At 44.2% G+C, this 21,176-nt stretch overlaps 1 protein-coding gene across 1 annotated transcript in view; it reads right to left on the bottom strand.

The window, feature by feature from the left end:
- Window positions 1–21,176, bottom strand: part of LOC137432328 (CUGBP Elav-like family member 1) — a 356,059-nt gene that overhangs the window by 5,129 nt on the left and 329,754 nt on the right. Inside the window, exons 9-12 of the mRNA XM_078783095.1 lie at window positions 19,700–19,837; window positions 16,637–16,662; window positions 14,300–14,585; window positions 9,776–9,919 (exon numbers count right to left, since the gene is read on the bottom strand). Of these exons, the coding sequence (XP_078639221.1) occupies window positions 9,776–9,919; window positions 14,300–14,585; window positions 16,637–16,662; window positions 19,700–19,837 (594 nt within the window). The remainder of the gene's footprint in view (window positions 1–9,775; window positions 9,920–14,299; window positions 14,586–16,636; window positions 16,663–19,699; window positions 19,838–21,176) is intronic.

Here is a 21,176-nt window from a genome sequence, read left to right as displayed (position 1 = left end):
GTAGTGTATGCGTGTGAGCATGCAGGTGAAGCATCGACGGTAACCGGGTTAGCGGTTAGAGCGACGGATAGCCGATGCGAGCACTCGGGGCGCGGTGTGCTTTGTTGGATGCGAGGCCAGGCGCGGATCGATGCTGCGTCGCTTCTCTTCGAAGCGTCGTTGCCGATTCGGGCTTGGCCCCGCCCCGCACGGTCGAGTCCGGGCCTTGTCGGGCGAGGCGACCGGTCCGGTTCAAGGGCGAAGGGGAGGAAGCGGCAAGGTGCCCCCTCGCGGGGACGGGGTTCCGACCGGGGGAGATTGAGCCATCGGGCCCGGGACCGCAAGGTGCCGCGCCGAGATGGTGCGTGGAATCTCGGCCCGACCAAACCACCTCCCTTGAACCGAAAGCCGGACGGATTCAACCTGCAGGCGACCAAACCACCCAAATTCATTGCTCGGCTTTGCGAAGCCGAGTTTAATGATGTCATGACGCACCGAGGCTAGGATATAGCGGACTGTGATGATGATAATAGTGATAGTGGTTTTGATCCGAAATTTAGAAAAGTGAATAGAATTGGCAGTGATTGGAAAATTTTTGATTTGTTGGATTTGGACGAGCCAAATTGGTAGTAGGAGATGCCCCATGTGATGGGATGGCCAATCCACCATCCCTCACAGCGGGGGCAAAGGAGCACTAGTTATGGGGTTTATGGCAGTGTAAGCTCGCCGAGGGAGGGTTTGGATAATGTGTAGGGACCTAGAAGATGACCTTAGGTGACGTTAAGGTTAGGTAGTGACAATGACACCTGTAGTGGGGACGCAGGTAGTTTAGAGTGGATGATAATGACGTGGTATGTGCTTAGTTTAAAGGGAAGACGGGGAGCACTAAGTTAGCAGGGCAACAGGTAGATTAGATGATGCCGTGTGAGTGTTGGAGGTGTATTCAGAAGTGTATTGTGAAAAGTGTGTGAGGAACAGGTGTGATTGCACAGGTGTGCAACTGGACAGGTGTATGGAGCAGTGTATGAGTGAGTGATGGTGATGAGTATTGTGCTGACCAAATGGTCCAGGAAGAGGAGGAGGGTGCAGGTGGCACCAGGTGTAAGATTGCACAGGTGTGCAACTACAGGTGTATGGAGAATGGTCGTGTTAAATACATGGAGTGTGGAATATATGGAGTATTGGAATGGATGGTCGTGGAGTGAGTATGGTGGAAACTATGGAGTGGAGTGGATGGTGCGAAGGTGTGAATGGGGGGAAGGATGGACCCCCATCACGAATACCCGGGGCGGGTAGTGTAAGTGTTAGGTAGAGGGTATAGGTAAATTGTGGTTGGATATTGGCATCTGTGGTGCGGGTGGAAGAATGGTGATTGGATGGGTGCATTAGTGTTGTGGAAATGGCTGGGCGTGTAGCCTGTTAGTGTGTGTAGTTGGTTTGGGCACTCCACCACTGTGAGGATGTCGGCCAGGTGAGGCCGCAGGTGGGCTCTGGGAGCCGGTAGAGTTGTTGTGGATGGGGCCTGAGGATCCGGAGGACGGACCCGGGTAGCCCAGTGCCAGAGGGCACCGAGGGGTGACAGAGCCAGGAGGGGCCTTCCCCAGTAGATAGGTTAGGTTAAGGAGCAGGTAAGCTCGGGTGGCAACTACAGTGGTGGAGGTGTGCAGGTGGGTAGACCTGCTGGGAGAGCTGCACGACCCAGCCCAGAAATTGTGCAAGGGCACCGGGAGATGAATCGGGGGAGTGAGACCCCAAATTGAGAAGCACCACAGTTTGGTCAATGGGAATTGGTTTTTAGAACCCATAGTGTAATATGGCCAATGGATTGGCAGGGAAAGACCCCGGGTAGTGTAAAGTGTGTTAAAGTCATTTAGAGGATAGTTAGGATGAAGAATCTCCTTGCACCATCTACATCCACTCACCTGAGATGACGTACCTCCACACCATGCCAGGTTGTTTGATTATTTTTGATGCAAATGTTTGGAATGTGAGACGCATCATGACGTGGGTGTGACATTGTGCTGATGTTCCATCTCTTCCTCCTTATGAGGATTGATGATGAATTGGGTGATGGCAAATTTTGGATAGAGGGATTGTGGTGACGAATTTGGTGTAGGGGAAATATGGGGAAGACGTGACAGTAGTGACGAATTTGTAAAGGTGTAGATTTTGTACATATGGGGTAAGGGCAAGGGTAGTGTAGGTGACGGGGGGGGGGGGGGGGGGGGGGTGATGTACGGTAGGGACGAGCTTTCTCATTTCGCTCTCCGTACGCACTTCACCTTGCATTGCCTTATTGATGTGTACCCTTGTGACCTTACCCCTCGCTCATCTGTCTTTGTCCCCCTTTTGTCTCCCACATGAGGACCTGTGCGCCATTGGGCGCCGAGGGGAGCGTGCGTGAGTCGGCCATTGTGCGCCCGGAACTCCCAGAACCAGCTGTCTGCATCGATGCACCACGTTATGGACCACATGTCTGTGGCTGAGCACCACTGATGGACCCCATGGGTTGGGGCATGGCCCCTCTGCTGGAACCGGCCATGAAGGCCCGAAATCTTGCTGGCGGACCTTGATCACAGGGCACCGATGCCCCACGGGTGAACCACACGTAGTCGGCCCTGTGGGCCATAAATAAAGAAATAAAAAACGGACACGTTAGGTGCATTTTATTTCCACAAATAGGCCGCCAGCAAAGGAAAAAGACAACTGGAAGAAAATAATAATAGCCAGCAGAGGGAGCCGAAGAGCAGGAGACCACCTGCACGGTTAGGGGTTGTTGTTTTTATTTTTTATTCATTGAACAATGATGACTGTGCACCGATTGGTGCCTGAGGGTGTATTGGTGCGTTTTTGGGTGCTTTCATGGTGCATTGATGCAGAGCAGACTGTCTCCCCCCCAGAAAGAACAATCACAGGTCCTGGGTTGCGTTTTGTAAATAAAGTAGCGTTACTGTAAATAATGCTCCCCACCGTCAGTGTGTAGTTTGAAGACCATTCCGCAATTCGGTTAACTGTGGGCGTGGGTCTGTTAGGTAGGGTGCAATGGAGCAGCGGGACATATTTATCTATGTTTTAAAACTGTCGCACTCAGGGTCAGGTTAAAAGTAGAGGGAACTACACCTACGTGTCACACTAAATTAAAGTTGTAGGCCCGGGAAGTGCCTAAGAGGAGGAGGGTGCAGTGTTGCGGATATGAGGATTGTATTTTTTTTATTGTGTTGTATTGTGGTAAATTGCTGTGTAACATTGTTTGATTCTGGCCCCTCCTGCCTCCAGTGTTGTGTAAAGGTCAAAGGGCGTCCCGGTAGTTAATTCCATAAAGCATCCATTGAAGGACACTGTAATACCCTTGTTCAGTAGTTTATATCCTTATTATGTGTTTTAGGGTAAGGCCTTGTCTTCCATTAAAATGACACTCCATTGCACCAAGTGAAAAAGATAGATTCCCTTCATCCTTCATTCCCATTCCCAAAACCTCCACTTCCCCTTTCGTCAATTGCCATTCGCATTGCCAACTACAATTGCCGCCATTAAACATGTGCTCGGGTTGGGGAAGAAAGGCGTGCCCGCCCGTCGTCATCAAGGGCGGAGCCAGAGGGTCGCGCGACCAACCAGGGCCGAGGTGAGCACACCGATGGGCGTGTCCTGAAGGCCGGCGGCTTAATCGCCGGGGGCGTTATAAAAGCGCGCGCGCAAGGTCCTACGAGAGAGAGAGGAGGGAGATCATCCAGCAGCGATTCTTGTCCAAGAGAAGAGATCATCCAGCAGCGATTCTTGTTCAAAGGAGATCATCCAGGGAAGCACAAAGCCTGCTATTCGTCGCCTTGCTCGCCAGCAGCAGCGTCCACAGCAGCAACAACACTCAACAGCAGCAACAACACTCAACAGCCGCTTGGGGCCTGGACGGCGGTTTTGAGCAGGGCCGCGAAGGAACGGCGGCTGCCCAACGCGCCGATCGTGCTGCCGGACCCGTTGGACCTCCCTCTCCTTCCAGCCAATCCACTCTGCAATTCCCCGTGTGAGTCCGTTTCTGTTTGTTCTGTCCTGGGTAGTTAATTAAGTTTGTATAAGCTAGTAATTTTCACTGTGTCACCTGCTTTTTCATGTCCCCTGTAAATAACCGTGACTGCTCCTTTTTGCTTGTGTGTGTAAATAATAAATCCCGTTACTCTTCTGTACGTCTTCTTCTTCCTCTTTACATTCGGTCGCTTTGGAGTTTTCCCTCATTGAATATCTGTGGCGCGATACGGCCAACGTTCGAGTGAATTGGGTGAATCGGGGAAACTGTTAGGTCGCGGGGCCTCCGCTCGGCAAACATACCATCCTTAACCGCGGACTGTAACAATATTATTGTACAACAAAGACACTGGGATCTTCAACATCCACAATTTAATGCTGTCAAATGGTACAACTAGCTTAACGGTCATCCAAGGGATGGCACAACTTGTGATGCAACCAATGCCCTGCCTACGAGGCACCAATCTTGCAGTTTATCGTCAGGTCGGTAATCAAACACAGGTTAAACAGCTCAGAGGTAGGTGTAGTACCCCTGCACCAACCTATCGGACCAGAGGCGACAAATATCCTGGGCAAATTGCCATCAAGCCCTTTCCCAACCCATGTCTCAATACCATTTATTTGTTAAACCTGATGTGATGCATAAAAGCAGAGCATAAATTGGAGGCAAACTCCGATTTGTTCAACTCTTTAATAGGTTTCTACTTGAAATCAGATGGCATGCACATGGATTTGGAATGATTGTATTTTCCATATTCTGATTTTTTGGGGGGGAATTATTATGGTGTTATCGTCTGCTGTATATGTAGAATTAAGAAAGTTTTGACTTCTTGGTTATTTTTACCCCACGTGCGCAAAGCAAAAAGCGGGGTTGAGCAATTGATTCAATTTGTCTGTATCGACAGACATCAGTCTCTGATCGAGGAACTACTTAATTTCAATTGAAATTGAAATTTATATTTTGAATACTGTAGAACACAAATCGGAACGTGGATCAGATCACAATCCTGCAGTTTAGCAGTACTTTTGCTCTGAATTTGGAAAATTGTACGGAATCTCTCCCCGATCGTGCATGCACACAGAGGAATAAGGTAATGTTCGAGCGGTGAAGCCGCTTCAATATTTGGCTATGTCCGTCTGTCCGTCAAAAATGAAGAAGATGAAACTTTCCAACCCACCATGTTTAATCATAAATGGTTCTAAAGGGTAATTCTAGTGGGTTCTAAAGGGTAATTCCAGCGGGTTATAAAGGGTACTTCTATGGGATCTAAAGGTTAATTATACAGGTTCTAAAGGGTAATTCTAGTGGGTTCTAAAGGGTAATGATAGAGTTCCAAAAGGTAATTCTAGTGGGTTCTAAAGGGTAATGTTAATGAGTTACAAAGGGTAATTCTAGCAGGTTCTAAGGGGTAATAATAGCGGGTTCTTAAGGGTAATTATAGCGGGTTCTAAAGGGTAATTCTAGTGGGTTCTAAAGGGTAATTCTAGCGGGTTCTAAAGGGTAATTCTAGCGGGTTCTAAAGGGTAATGTTATAGAGTTATAAAGGGTAATTCTAGCGGGTTCTAAAGGGTAATTCTAGTGGGTTCTAAAGGGTAATTCTAGCAGGTTTAAAGGGTAATTTTAGCGGGTTCTAGAGGGCAATTCTAGCGGGTTCTAAAGGGCAATTCTAGCAGGTTCTAAAGGGCAATTCTAGCGGGTTCTAAAACGTAATGCTAATGGGTTCTAAAGGGTAATTCTAGCGGGTTCTAAAGTGTAATGCTAATGAGATCGAAAGGGTAATTCTACGGGTTCTAAAGGGTAATTCTAGCGGGTTCTAAAGGGTAATGCTAATGAGTTCTAAAGGGTAATTTTAATGGGTTCTAAAGGGTAATTCCAGCGGGTTCTAAAGGGTAATTAGAGTGGGTTCTAAAGGGTAATTCTCGCGGGTTCTAAAGGGTAATTCTAGCGGGTTCTAAAGGGTAATTCCAGCGGGTTCTGAAGGGTAATTCTAGCGGGTTCTAAAACTTAATGCTAATGAGTTCTAAAGGGTAATTATAGCGTGTTCTAAAGGGTAACTCGAGCGGGTTCTAAAGGGCAATTCTAGCGGGTTCCAAAGGGCAATTCTAGCAGGTTCTAAAACGTAATGCTAATGGGTTCTAAAGGGTAATTTTAGCAGGTTCTAAAGGGTAATTCTTGCGGGTTCTGAAGGGTAATGCTAATGAGTTATAAAAGGTAATTTTAATGGGTTCTAAAGGGTAATTCTCGCGGGTTCTAAAGGGTAATTCTAGCGGGTTCTAAAGGGTAATGCTAATGGGTTCTAAAGGGTAATTCTAGCGGGTTCTAAAGGGTAATTATAGTGGGTTCTAAAGGGTCATTCTAGCGGGTTCTAAAGGGCAATTCTAGCGGGTTCTAAAGGGCAATTCAAGCGGGTTCTAAAACGTAATGCTAATGGGTTCTAAAGGGTAATTCTAGCGGGTTCTAAAGGGTAATGCTAATGAGTTATAAAGGGTAATTCTACGGGTTTTAAAGGGTAATTCTAGCTGGTTCTAAAGGGTAATTTTAATGGGTTCTAAAGGGTAATTCTAGCGGGTTCTAAAGGGTAATTATAGTGGGTTCTAAAGGGTAATTCTCACACGTTCTAAAGGGTAATTCTAGCGGGTTCTAAAGGGTAATTCTAGCGGGTTCTAACAGGTAATTCTAGCTGGTTCTAAAGGGTAATTCTAGCAGGTTCTAAAGGGTAATTCTAGCGGGTTCTAAAATGTAATGCTAATGAGTTCTAAAGGGTAATTCTAGTGGGTTCTAATGGGTAATTCTAGCGGGTTCTAAAGGGTAATTCTAGCGGGTTCTAAAGGGTAATGCTAATGAGTTCTAAAGGGTAATTTTAATGGGTTCTAAAGGGTAATTCTAGCGGGTTCTAAAGGGTAATTCTAGTAGGTTCTAAAGGGTAATTCTAGCGGGTTCTAAAGGGTAATTCTAGCGGGTTCTAAAGGGTAATTCTAGCGGGTTCTAAAGGGTATTTCTGGTGGGTTCTAAAGGGTAATGCTAATGAGTTGTAAAGGGTAATTTTAATGGGTTCTAAAGGGTAATTCTAGCGGGTTCTAAAGGGTAATTATAGTGGGTTCTAAAGGGTAATTATAGCGGGTTCTAAAGGGTAATTCTAATGGGTTCTAAAGGGTATTTCTAGTGGGTTTTGAAGGGTATTTCTAAAGGGTTTCATTCGTTTCTAGGCTTTGTCTATTTCATATTAAAAATACCAAACTGAACTGCTTCCTTCGGACAAGGGTGCAATTTTTTTTTACTCTGCCTGACTGGCAGTAAAATAAAATTGAAATTATGCCAAACAGGAAACACTGTTTTTAAGCAGGCCATAAAGGACACAAACAACATGCATAAATAACTAATTCAATGCGGTAAATAAGACGATGTAAAAGTTGGTACATCGTTTTTTTTTTTTACTGCCTTTAAAACCTTTATATTTAAATTTAATTATATATGTAAACACAAATTACATAGAAATATAATTATATAGAACACAAATCACCTTATTGGAACTTTCAAAAACCTTCCATTTAGCATATATACCAAAAAGGTCGATACGGTTTTCTCTAGAAGTCCGGGCCTCGACTTGTACTCAGAATCGACTTGTGGTTTAAGACATTGAATTGCACAAATGAAAAAGTTTCAAAGTGTGAATTTTTTCTGAAATCAGTTGTATAATTGTTAATTTAAAGCATAGTGCTCATTGATTAACGTTTTTCATGGATTAAATTGTGCTTGTATTACAATGTGCCAGGTGTTCATGTTTATTAAGGAGTAGCAAACGACAACAAAGTGTAAAGAAGTGCTAGGAGCCAGTTCTGATAATGATTCTGTAGCTTGTTCTATCGATGGTACCTTTGTTGATATTATTTACTTGTTGGATTTTTCGTTTCAGGTAATATTGTTGGTAACATTTCTGTGTGAAATGGAGATGACTTTAATAAAAGGTTAAAATAAATGTTTGTGAAGGAAAAGGCAAAGAGGCCGGAAGAGAAGGAAAAAGTCGGCAGACAGAGGAGGAGACGGCCATGAGAGAGATATAGCCATAAAGTCGCATCGGGGCTGCGAGCGGACTTTTTTTGATATTGGTCGCGAATGAGTTAAGGCTTCCCGGGGGAGGGATTGCCTGCGACATCGTCCTATATTGCAATGGCAATTAAACCTGCGTCTCAGGTTTTATCACCAAGTGTGAGTTATTGTTGGAGAGAAATCAAGCGCCTCCATTAAAGGGCGATACACCATTTTGGCCTCGAAGAGGCTGTCCGCTTGGTGCATCTTGTTTTGTCATTGGGATTTCCATATCGACCTCACCGTCTGGAGCGCCGTTGGTTTACATATCGGCTCAATTCCCATATCGACCTCTCACCTCATAACTCCTCGTCCGCCGCCGTGCCGATGCCTGCTTGTTCTCGTCATTCTGCACAGCTTCAACCAGCGTGGGGATTAGTGCACGGACTTTGGGGAATGTTACAATATTACATTCCACTCACGTTTGTCGTATCGTGACTTTATTGCTTTGAGAGGATTGGGGGAATGATGGTACCATTACATGTATTGTTCGTTTGATGCAAGTGACATTTTCATTGTACTTTCTTTAATAGTGTTATTATTGTGTATGTGTTACAATGTTACATTCCACTCACGTTTGTCGTATCGTGACTTTATTGCTTTGAGAGCATTGGGGGAATGATGGTACCATTACATGTATTGTTCGTTTGATGCAAGTGACATTTTCATTGTACTTTCTTTAATAGTGTTATTATTGTGTATGTGAGAGTTCTTAATACAGTTACTTGTTTTGTTCTACAATTGCATTGGTGTGGTTTTACCATGGTTTATTAGAATACAAAATAACAAATCTTTCTGCCGCGTTCCCTCTCGAGACTCTGAGGTGCACCGTAACCGGGGTTCGGGGAGGAACACGTAACAGCTCATGAATATTCATGACCCTGGAAGTACCATAGGCGACGATGATGGATGCTTTGTGTGTCAGGAAGGAATCAACACCTCCATTGTTCTGACTGACAGTTTTGTTAACTACCGGAGTTGATCTAGCATTGTCTTACACTCCAAATAGACTTGTCGATGAATGAAGGAAAGAAAAATGGGGAAATTAGCCAATTCGACTTGTACTCCACATTGATTTATACACCAAAAATATGGTAGGTGCATTTGGAAAAATATTCGCGCCATCAATGTGGACTTATATGGAATCAATGTGGAATCATCAATGTGGAATCAATGTGGACTTATACTCCACATTGATTTATACGCCAAAAATATGGTAGGTGCATTTGGAAAAATATTCGTGCCATCCCATGCACTGAGGGCAGAGTAACTGTGAGATTCAGCATTCAGACAAATATGGTGGAGCCTAGCGCTGGTTGTTTGGTGCAAAACGCAAAGCAATCGTTTAAAGAGACGCTTCCCATATCATTTTTGTCAAGACTACGTTGTTGTTGAGGAAAATGTTATGAAACCCAAAGTACATTGTTAAATCTTTTTTTGAGACGTGCACACAATGTGATTTAGAAGCCTATCACATCTAAGGCCATCCCAGATCAACTCGTATCATTTCACGTTTCCATAACAGTATTTTACGAGCGGGCAAAATTCCTTCCCATCCTTCCCATCCTTTCACTTTTACATTTTCATTTGAATAGGCTCCAAATATCTCTCACTGCAGATAAGCAAAACATATGCACAGTCTATTATATATTTGAGACCGGGTGCCAAAATCTCGTAAGATCAAAAACTTACCGAAACATTTGCTCAGGTTGGTCTGTTTGTCGACAAAGACTTTTGCTGATATAACATTGCCAAAGGGCATGAAGGTCTGCATGAGGTCCTGATCTCCAAACTCCTGAGGCAGGTGGTATATGAACAGATTTGCTCCTTCCGGCCCTGCACACACAGACAGGTAGGAAAAACAGGACACCCAACTCTTTAAAATGAAGAACCTGAGCTCCTACGAGAATGGTGAATTACCGCGTTCACAATATAGTGCTGGAACAATTTCCGCATCATACGTCCCATCTTATGTAGAGCAAGCCATGCCTTATACACCTTAACTGGGGCTCGCTTTGCGTTCCAGCAGAATACTATGCTATCTGCTCTCATTTCGGAATTATGGCTGTGCTTACGGTTTAATGTGATCAACATTCTCTGCTCTAAACAATATGATCAGATCAGAAAAAATCAGAGCGTCTCGTGCCTGTTGACATATGAGGAAACCCAAACACTCCACTTCTCAATCCATGGCCAATCATATGGCTTCTTCGTATTCCATGTCCATTACAGCAGCACCATTCTTTATGGCTTCCTCAAATGACATATGCACTCTCCCTCCCCTCTCTGTCTGTTCCCTCAATCTGGTGGTGGCCAATCTAACGCATGCCCTGGGATGCATTCTTGACATATCCTGACATGTCCAACCGGTGACAGCCTCCTAACTTTAATTATATTTTCGGCAGATTGCTGGTTCGTGGGCCACATCACTTCTTCATTCGTCACATGGTTGCACCGGTAGACTCAAACATTGTCCTGCACCCTTGTGGAAATCTTTGTTTATTTTACAAGGGTCTAATATCTGCCACGTTTAGCAGCTAAAGACATAAAGATGATCATGGTGTTGTAAGGTCTGAGCTTATTCCAAACAATGCTTTTACTTTGCTATATGTTGTCAAATCGACTGAATGAACTGCTTTGCCTTTGCAATACGTGATCTTACTTCCACATCCAAATTTCTATTCACAGTGACTACTCCTAAGTCCTAAGGTATACAAACTCATTGATTTTATTGCACTAGTACACCCGTTCCCTGCGGGAGTGGCAGGAGGGTCATTCCTCTCTGGGGTATATAGATTACAGTAGATCTCGGGTCGAGCCACAAGAACATCGGGGTGTGTTAATTTACCAAGTTTATTGTAGAGAGTTCGCCAAGTGGTTTAAGCATTTCGAGCAAGCACGCCATTCAAAACCGTTGATAAGGAATGGCTGGCTTGGCAAGCGCTAGCTAGCTGCTTGGTAACTGAACATACCCAAGGTTTCTTCCCTTTCGGTTTCGTGTTAAACAGCAGGAACGACTGTTTCAAAAGGTAATGAAACGTGTTTGTGGTTTACAATATTTTTACTTCTGGTAGAGGCCATTGCCCCCATGAAACGGCACGATAAAATGTTTATATACGTTAACATGGCGTTTGTTCAAGGAGGAAACACCCCTTGGGGAGGGGATATTATTAGTATAAATAATGTTTTGTAATAGCATTATATTATGCTTTTGTTATTGGAATCGGCCTTGGAAAAACGCCAAGGTAAAGCTATCTTAACATGGATATACACCAACACGCAACCCTATTGGCGGTGAAACCCCCTTGGAGGAGAAAACCCCCTTGGGGAGGGGGACAAATGAATTCACTATAACCTTCATTGTGGGACGTTTAATCCTCCTGTCAGGTTTGGTGGAGATTGGATAAGTAACGATGGAATGTATCGCAGTCAGCAATCGTCAGACAGACAGACACCAAATTGCATATTTTAGTATGATTCCTTTCTCTCAATAGTACGTATACCACCATTAAAGGTCCCACTTTATACTGCCATGACCGTAGTCTTTTCTGCAGATTTGACAATTCGATGGATGCTTAAAAGGTGCTGGATGGGGATGCAAGCAGGGTTTGAATCACTAATTGAAAGACAAGACTTGTGAATAAAATAATTTTGTTTTCATACTCACGCATATTAAACATAACTGTTACAATATGTGTTACAATAAACTATTTCTGCCGCTATATAATTCACTAGTGTGGGTTACCTAGCACTGTGCTGCTATGGATATTGAAAAGCTATGGAGTTATTGGCCTTATGGTGGTTACCTTTTGCCTACGGGCCGGTGGTAGAACTGCCTAACCCCACATCCCAATATACATGTTATAGCAGCCTTTGGTGGCCTAAGTATGGACATAAAGGCCAACGTGTGGTAGCTTAAAACCTTGCCGGGATTCTTAAGTACCTACAACTAAAATTTGGAGCCTCCAGGTGCTACGGCTCAGCCGTGAAAGGAGAACGTACAAACGCACAAATAAGCACACAGACAAACACACAACACAACACAACATGCATTTTAAAGGCCATTTTCCCTGTACTGCAAGAGCGGGGGTTAGCCTTGCGGTCCCCATGACAATCTTCTCCATTTTGCCCTATTTTCTGCATCTCTCCTTGTTAACCCCCTTGCCCGCATTTCTTCTTCCACCATCTTTAGCTAAGTCTTTTTCGGTCTTCCCCGTCCTCTGCTTCCTTCTACATTCATTTCCATCACTCTTCTCAACCAGTCACTTTCATCCTTCCTCAACACATGACCAAACCATCTCAACCTGTTCCTCTTCACAGCATCAATCACAGGCTCTATTCCCATCATCTTTCGCAATTCATCATTTGTCTTCCTCTCTCTCAATGATACTCCACACATCCACCGAACCATTCGCATTTCCACCCTTTCCAACCTTCGTTGCTGCTCTACGTTCATTACCCATGTCTCGCTCCCATAAATCATAACACTTCTCACACATGCAGCATACACCTTTCCCTTCAGCTTCAACGACACTCCCCTCATCATCAGCACGCCACCCAGTTCCCGAAACTTCTTCCATGCACATCTCACTCGAGCAACCGTTGCCGAGTCTGATCCACCTTCAACATTCAGCATGTCTCCGAGGTAGCAAAATGTTTTCACACCTTCCAGCTTCACGCCGTCTCCAAGATCCAACTCAACATTTCCTCCATCTGCAGCTCCCTCTGTGCACACCTTACATTTGAATATAGCTGCCACACTGGTTAATGACCCTCTCAGACCACTACATTTTTGATGAACCCACTCAGCGCACATTGTACATTGAATGGAGTTCACTCCGACACCCTTCCTACACAGCACAGGGCCACTTCCCAGTTCTTTCCACCTCACCACATGCTTTACCACTTGCCATCACCTTCGTCTTTCCGATATTCACCTTCAGACCTTTTGTCTCCATACATTCCTTCCACGTGTTCATCTTTTCCTTCAGTCCATCCATACTTTCCGCAATCAACACCAGATCATCTGCATACAACAACTCCCACGGTAAACCCTACTTTACGTTCTGAGCCAGCACCTCCATCACAGCTACAAATAGTAGTGGACTTAGTACCGACCCCTGATGCACTCCCACCTTCACCTCAAACTCACCACTGTTCCCGTCCTTCGTCCTTACAGCTGTGCGCGCTCTTTTGTACATTGCCATCACTACTCTGATCAACCATTCCTCCACTCCTAACTTCCTCAATGCCCATGTCAATACTTTGCGTGGTACCCTATCAAATGCTTTCTCCAGATCAACAAACCCAAGAAACAACTTCTTCCTCTTCTCCATGTACTTCTCCTGCAACTGCCTCACAATGAAAAGCGCGTCTGTCGTTCCTCTTCCTGGCATGAATCCAAACTGCATTTCGTCGATCTTCACTTTCTTCCTTATCCTCCTCTCCAACACCCTTTCCAATACCTTCATTCCATGCTCCAATATCTTTATCGCTCGGTACGAGCCACACTCCAGAGGGTCAGCTTTCCCCTTGTATAGAGGGATGAGGGTACTCAGTTCCCAATCCACTGGAATGCGGCCTTCTTTCACCACCAGATTACAGATCTCTGTCATTCTCTTCACACCCCAACTTCCTGCTGCCTTCAACATATCTCCCACAACTCCCGTCGGCCCTCCCGCTTTTCTACCCTTCATTGCTTTCATCGCTTCCTCAACTTCCTTCTCAGTTATCTTCTCTGCCGGTCCTAAAACAGGGTTACTCTCTATGTTGCCATCCCATTCATTCTCTGTATTCAACAGCATTTCCATATATCTTTTCCATCTTCCTTTAATTCCATCTGGGTCGACAACGATTTGTTCCACTTTATCCTTCAAGCAACTCACCCCCATCACATCACACCTCTCTTTCGCTATCTGCTTTGCAATCCTGAATACTGCTTAGACAAACACACAAACACTTTAAAATAATTATAGGATAGAGTCACTGCTGATGTCACTAACTGATGGTGCGAGGAAAACACCTGCACTCAATCATTTCATCTTCCTTCACCTCGGATCTGTTCAAAGATGCGATTTGGATGGAAATGTGCGATGCCGTTCTCGACATGGCCCATATAATCACTGGTAATGCCTTTATATAACAAAACCTACACGAGCACTTATGGTAGTGCGAATGAGGTGTATGTAAGTGACCACGTGCTTCAAAAACAATTACCTTCCTTTTGACTTCCAGCCGCTCCTTGCTGCTGCAGTAAAGTCTGCGCGTATAGGCTTGGCAAAGAGGCCGCTGCATACTGCTGGATGCCGGAGTATGCCTGGGCTAATGCTTCTACGCTGTTGCTCGCATTGTTTGAGAGGTTTCCGACACCCAGTCCACCATTGAGGGCTGCCAAGCTGGCTGCAGAACAAGTTATGACAGAGCACACGTTGAGTGACAGCAGCAAAGGTGACAGGTATTTTTTTTTTACTACCCATGCAATAGAATAGAACGAATTAACTTTCTGTTACCTGGGAATGATGAAACAGAATGAGTAGATTGTAACACATTACAAACTGCTGTAGCTCTTGTGGCGGCACTAACCGCTGCACTGGTTGGCAGCAGGTTGAATATTTTGATCCATTCATACAAGTCCAAGTTAGAATTCCACATGACATGAAGGTCATGGAATTCCCAGCATGACGCCTCTCTTATGGTTCTTTGTGGTATAGATTATGGGGCTGGAAGGTGTTGTTGGAGCAGGGATGGCGAGTTGCTGTCATGCATGTCGTAGTTTGTGCACACTGATCATTAGTGAGGTGGTGTTATGTGCATTTGAGATTGTAGTCAGAAACCTAGATGAGCAACTCTGTCCTGCATACATTTGTGCTTCCTGGCTGTTGTTTGGGATTCTTCAGTCCATGCCAGCAGTGAGTATTCCGTAATATTCCTGGCATGAGCTTTGTAGATGATGGAGAGGTAATGTGATTAGGAGGTAATCCACTCATCACGGTGTGTAGCCTCTGTCCTACACCTGGAGCCATGGTATTGATGTAGCTGGCCCAGTTAAGCTACTGATCAAAGGTGGCACCTAGGATCTTCCTAACGAGTGGAACTCCACCTCTAAAAAGCAAAAGCACTGTGATCAGATCCTTCCACATAGAGACAGCGTTTACCTGAGTGGATATAACACTTGATAGGCCAAACCCTTTCTTCTATATGTTTGCATGTATTTATGATATATTGGGCAGGCATGCCCTCCGGGTGAGAGTAGCCTCCTCACTTTAATGAAGCTCGGGACGGTGTACGAGCTGGAGTATGGCAAGACTAAAGTACCGTGAAATGGGGTGAATAGGGACACAAACTGAAAAAAGGTGCGGAAACTTTTTTCGCTGAAAATTGATAACCATACTGATTTGTTGATATTTGGGTTGAAAGTGTTCTCTTGTTTTTTTAAAAAGCAACTTATAGTCCCTATTAACCTCATATATGGATTAAATAGGAATAAATAGGATTTTTATGGCTGTCCCTATTCACCCCGTTTTACGGGTCAATAGGGACAGTCTCTAATACAAAAAAATAATAATCAAGAAACAATCCTGAGTTTCCAACTTATTGCTAAATTGATAGCTCAGATGGATGCACATAATATGCACCCATAATATAAACCTCGGTGCCAATGGAAAAAAATATGGGATAAAAAGTTTCTCCAAACTGTCCGTATTTCTTGATTATTATTTTTTTGTATTAATGACTGTCCCTATTCACTGGTAAAACGGGGTGAATAGGGACAGCCATAAAAATCCTATGTATTCCTACTTAACCCATATATGGGGTTAATAGGGACTATAAGTTGCTTTTAAAAAAAACAAGAGAACACTTTCAACCCAAATAACAACAAATCAGTATGGTTATCAATTTTCAGCGAAATAAGTTTCCGAACTTTTTTCAGTTTGTGTCCCTATTCACCTTGCTGTTCCTATTCACCCCCATTTTACGGTATGTGCTCATCTGCTGGCCTTGGGTAGCCACTTAAGGGTTGCGGTTTGAACCAGAAGTAGAACCGGGTTTGGAACGTCTCTGTCAGCTCAATAACTGTTAAATGTCAATGTTGGAGTGTTGGTGACGTCTACATTTTCAAGTACTCAAAAAGAGGGTATTGCACGTACCCACCCTTTATAGTACAGTGTTTATGTCCCCACATTTTCCAGAGCAATGAGGTATTTTGAATTATAAGCAGTCGATATGTTTTTGCTTCATGCACATAACCCGGGTTTTTTTTTTTTTTTTCAGTAGCGATTGAAGGAGCTATTTTGAGGCAGTTGCCTATACACCGCCCAAATAAAAGTATGTGTCAGAAGAACATCTTGCACGCTTGGAACAAGATCGCCCGTCGGGCGGGTACTCTGCTCGTATGCCAAATAAGCTATTCAATGACGATGTATACAAAAATGCAAACAAAGCACGGTTTCCAATCAAGCCACTTAAAAAAGTAAAGGTACTATCCAACTAGCTGTGTTTTTATTGGATCCAGGTAGCGGTATTGAAATAAAATAAAATAAAAATTATCAAAACCAAATTTGGTGAGAAAGATGACCCTGCTCAAGCCACGTTAAGCCATAATCTATTCTTGTCAGTCATTCTCGCGGAAGCAGAGCTGCTGCAGCTGCTATTGCGTGATCGGAAAACCGTGAAAACGCATTGAGGCAATTCACCATGAAGAGCTTGATGAGTGCAGCCAAGTATGCTGGTGCCACAATAAGTGCAGTAAAACACTCCAGCAAATCAGACCGTATCATGAACCATGCTCTACACAGAGCATCAGTGCTGCCGAAGCAGTTTCTTGGGCTCGAGTTACAATCCTGGATGGGTCGTCATTCCGACACAGAAAGTCGGGGCAGGAATTTGTAATTTGTTCAGGGTGCCAACGACAGCACACATACTCTTAGCGAAGGACACCATGGGGTCTTTAACATCCATCAACTAATGCCGACAGATGGGATTCCCAGTTTGATGTCCATCCAAGGGAAGGCACACACATTGATGAATCACCCTGCCTGTGCTGGGTCAGGGTAGCCGATATTCAAACCCAGGCTGGTGTGCGTACCTCTAGGCCATTATGCCACCCTTTCCAGTAAATGAACTTTGAAAAAGCACACTCACTGTCCCTTCCAAATGTCGAAACAAAAAGTCAACATTCAGACACTGGAAAAATCCTCATGCTTTGCGGAAGTCTTTCAAATTGAAGATTTCAAGAAAAGTTCAACTGAAGAAATGAAGAGACAGGCAAAAATGGCACAATGACTGAATGCAAATTACCTCATGGTCATTCTTCCATTTGGAAGTTTGACAATTATTATTATTGGCCAAAAAGAGGGCGAACTTCTTTGGTGGGTAATGCATTGTGGGTACTTCCCCAAAACGGTCTTCTTCCACCTTTATCGTTATGATCACCTGTTTCTCACCCCTTTGCCTTGCCCGAATGATTTAAGGTAGGTGCTACCCATCCACAATGGTCATCACAATCCGTAGGTCTCAATCCCATTTCAGCATTTTGTGGGATGAACTTTAATTGCTTATGCATTGCTGTGTTCTCCTTTCTTTTTCCTTTCCTTTTCAGCACAGATTTCACAAACCATCAGTAAATGAAGCATACCGGTCTTCCACCTCCATCACTACCACTCACCAAATCATAAAATCTTACATCATTAACGATCCACCACACCTTTACTACCACAGGGACATACAGTACATGTGAAGGCCATTTGCAAATCAGGTGGTTCAACGTCATTTTTCCTCCACAGTTTTTTCGAATTACATGATAAGAAAACCTTTCTGATAAGTGTTTAAACCAAAATCGAATTGAGTGGGTTCAAAAGTGTCACGAAGATTCTGACACCGACACACCGTGGCACAAATTACACCAATTTATCGGAGGCCCGTGTGGGCGACAGGAAATCAATCGGTGCTGCATTCTTGTGTGGTGGTTAAGGCGTATAGCACTCTTGGTGGAGTAACAGTCCCACTTACGCAGTTACACTAACACCTTTCATAACTAACCCCTTTGGGATTTTTCATACCATTGCTTGGTAAGTGTGAACTGATTGATGAAAACAGCTCCTCATTACTATTTCAATTTTTTTTTTTAAAGAACAATTAATCTCAAAACTACATTTTTCACCAAAATGCAAATCACAGCTGATTCCACCTTTATCCGTGCTACAATTGTGAGGAAATCCTGAGGAATGTAGAATGTGTCAAATGAGATGTTTTACTGCAATGATTGATGGAATGCTTTTCTTTAAATCCAGAACTCATGGAAATACTTCACATCCAACGGGTGGGTCATCGAGCAGCAATGGGTAAATGGACAAACTGAGTTTATAACTCGGCAGCACTTCTTCGGAGTAAAGAAAGGGGTCTCAGACAAGTGGGGAAATGCGAATGGCCACCTTGATGGAAAGAGCAAGACAGGACTGAGGTAGGGCCATGGTTCCACAAATGAGAGAGCCAAACAGACAAGCAAGTGCAAATGGGAAGGCTCCAAACTTCAACTCTTGATGAAGAAAGAAGAAAGAACCACCTTTAAAGGCCATTTTTTTCCCGCAGAGCAGGATTTGGCTTTTTTGGGCACCGTGGTCCCCTTTTTGAAGGAATGTTTTATGGCCGGATGCCCTTCCTGCCACCAACCCTGTTAGTCACCCATTGCGACACACGGGGAATTACCAGTGAACCAGTACTCAATTTGCCGACCTCGGAAGGATGACAGGCTGATTCAACCCCCCTGGCGTTACTTCAGGATCGACCTGGATTCAAACCGAGGATCCTAGGATCCCAAGCCGGCACCCTAACCACACCAGGCAACACCAACTCTTGATGAGAAATCATAATGATCTCGTGGACTTTGTTCTGAGCAGTATCCAGAAGGGCAGGTTCAGAGGGTAATTAGCAGCACTGGTTGCCAGTCTATAGGTGTACTCCATGGTGTGGATAAGAAAGCGCCTTCAAGTGGCATTGGCTGTTGATACGTGCACAGTATGTCAGTCATCACTTGAGCTCGATCTTTCACCACGCAATACTTCCATACCAAATTACAAGTGGAAAATGAAGAAAATAATGATATTTTCTGAAACAAACATGGTACAGTACAATGACAGACACCTATACGTAACTAAGGGGTTGTGATCTGAGATTGCTGATGGTTCATGGTATAGTCAACTTGTAATATTAGCCAATAATTGTTAGCACTTGAAATTATGTGTCATAAGGAAAACAAATGTATTTTTTTCCAAAGGGTTCATAATACCATTGAAATTAAATAATGGAAAAATTAATGAAAAAATACATAATTGAAAATAGAAAAAATAAATAATTAAAAAAATTAAACAACTGAAAAAATTAATAATTGGAAATTGGGGGGAAAAATGAAAATGGAATACTGTAATTGAAAATCGAATGAATAAATAAATAAATGGAAAACATTCTTCAAAAAGCAGGACATCACGGACACCAAGACTTAACACTTAATGCCTCCCTCCGGGAACCATAACTCAAACCTCACGCTCCTAACAGGTGGAAAGAACAAAAGACATGTGACTTCAGGAGACGAATGGAGATTTAGAACAGTGAGGAATTCACCTGCATTTGTGAGTGCGCTGAGTGCACCACTGGGTGTGGTTAAACCACCGCCTGTACTGCCATTTCCACTTGCATTCTGGGTCACAGCTGCTGCCGCTGCCAATGTGGCTAGACTCTGTAGTTGTACTGCGTTCAAGCCTGTTGTGAAATAGTTGGGGTTGGGGAATGGTAGGAACAACAGAAAGTTAATACAGTAGAAATAGTTTGAAATGATCACCGTATGGCATCGTGGTGATGACCAGGAACAAGAACTGTTTCTAACATGAAGCTATGAACTTTCAAACTTGTCTCCCTTCTCTAAAACCTGGTGGTTCCTTGCTAAGTTTGTCTCTGGTCTATGATCCCCCTCCATCCCTTCCTTCTGTTCAAAATGGCACCACAGCCGACTCTCCCCATGAGAAGGCTGAATGCGTCAATTCTGTGTTTGCTTCCTAATCTTGTGTCCCCAACCCCTCACTCTCGGTAGCCATCCTTCCCTGTCGTACCCAACTGCTCCTGGACTGTGTCTTTTGCACCTGTGAAGGAAGGTGAAGGTTATTTCAACCCTCAATTCCGAATCTGCTAATGGACCAGATGTCATCAACTCATGTGTTCTAAAAACCTGCTGTGCTGCTCTTGCCCATCCTCTCTCTGCCATTTCCACCCTGTCATTTGTGCTAGGGCATCTTGTATCTGCTTGGAAATCAGCCAAAATCACTGCACTACATAAAAAGGAGCAAAAACTGATCCCCGTAACTACAGACCTATCAGCTTACTTTGAATCTTCAGCAAGATCATGCAATCCATCATCGCAGATGATATGAAATCCTTCCTTTTCTCCAACAACCTCACCTCAGATCACCAATTTGGTTTCGTATCAGGCCACTCCACCTTGGGCATGCTGCTTCTACTCACCCAACAATGGATGGAGGCCCTCAATGTCAGACATGAGATCAGATCCACTTCTCTGGACATATCTCATGCTTTTGATAGTCTGGCATCCTCCCTTACTCTCTAAACTCTCTTCCTCTGCCTATAGTATTGTCGCGTCCCCGGGGTTAAGAACCCTGGGTGACGGATGACCGAAACTAGCTTTAACTCCGAGGCATACTTCGAACCTTGGCGGGATTGTCTTTGGCGCGTGCGAGAAAGGCCCGAAGCCTTATCTGATCGGATGGCCGACACTGGGTTAATCCGAACCCACAAACACAAATACGGGACAAGCAAAATCCACAACACAAGAATGAAATGCAAAAACAAAGGATTTAATGAAAATAAATGCAAGAGGTGAGGTAAAAACGATAATTCCTAATTGAGACGTCTCCACTTAGACTCATATACAAACAAGGGGAAAGATTAAATAAAAATAAATGATGTTCCTGCCGGCCGGCACTTAACTCTGGTCTCAACGAGGGGGGTTGGCGTTCGTCGCCTCCAAACGGGAAGCGCACCAACAAATGGCGCCGAAAACGCCCAGGCGTGAACAAGCAGCCAACCG

The sequence above is a fragment of the Myxine glutinosa genome, chromosome 8, assembly GCF_964187855.1.
Source record: "Myxine glutinosa chromosome 8, kmMyxGlut1.1, whole genome shotgun sequence".
In the NCBI taxonomy this organism is placed as follows: Eukaryota; Metazoa; Chordata; class Myxini; order Myxiniformes; family Myxinidae; genus Myxine; species Myxine glutinosa.
The sequence above is the reverse complement of the archived record's forward strand: the minus strand, read 5'-3'. Positions and strand labels throughout refer to the sequence as shown.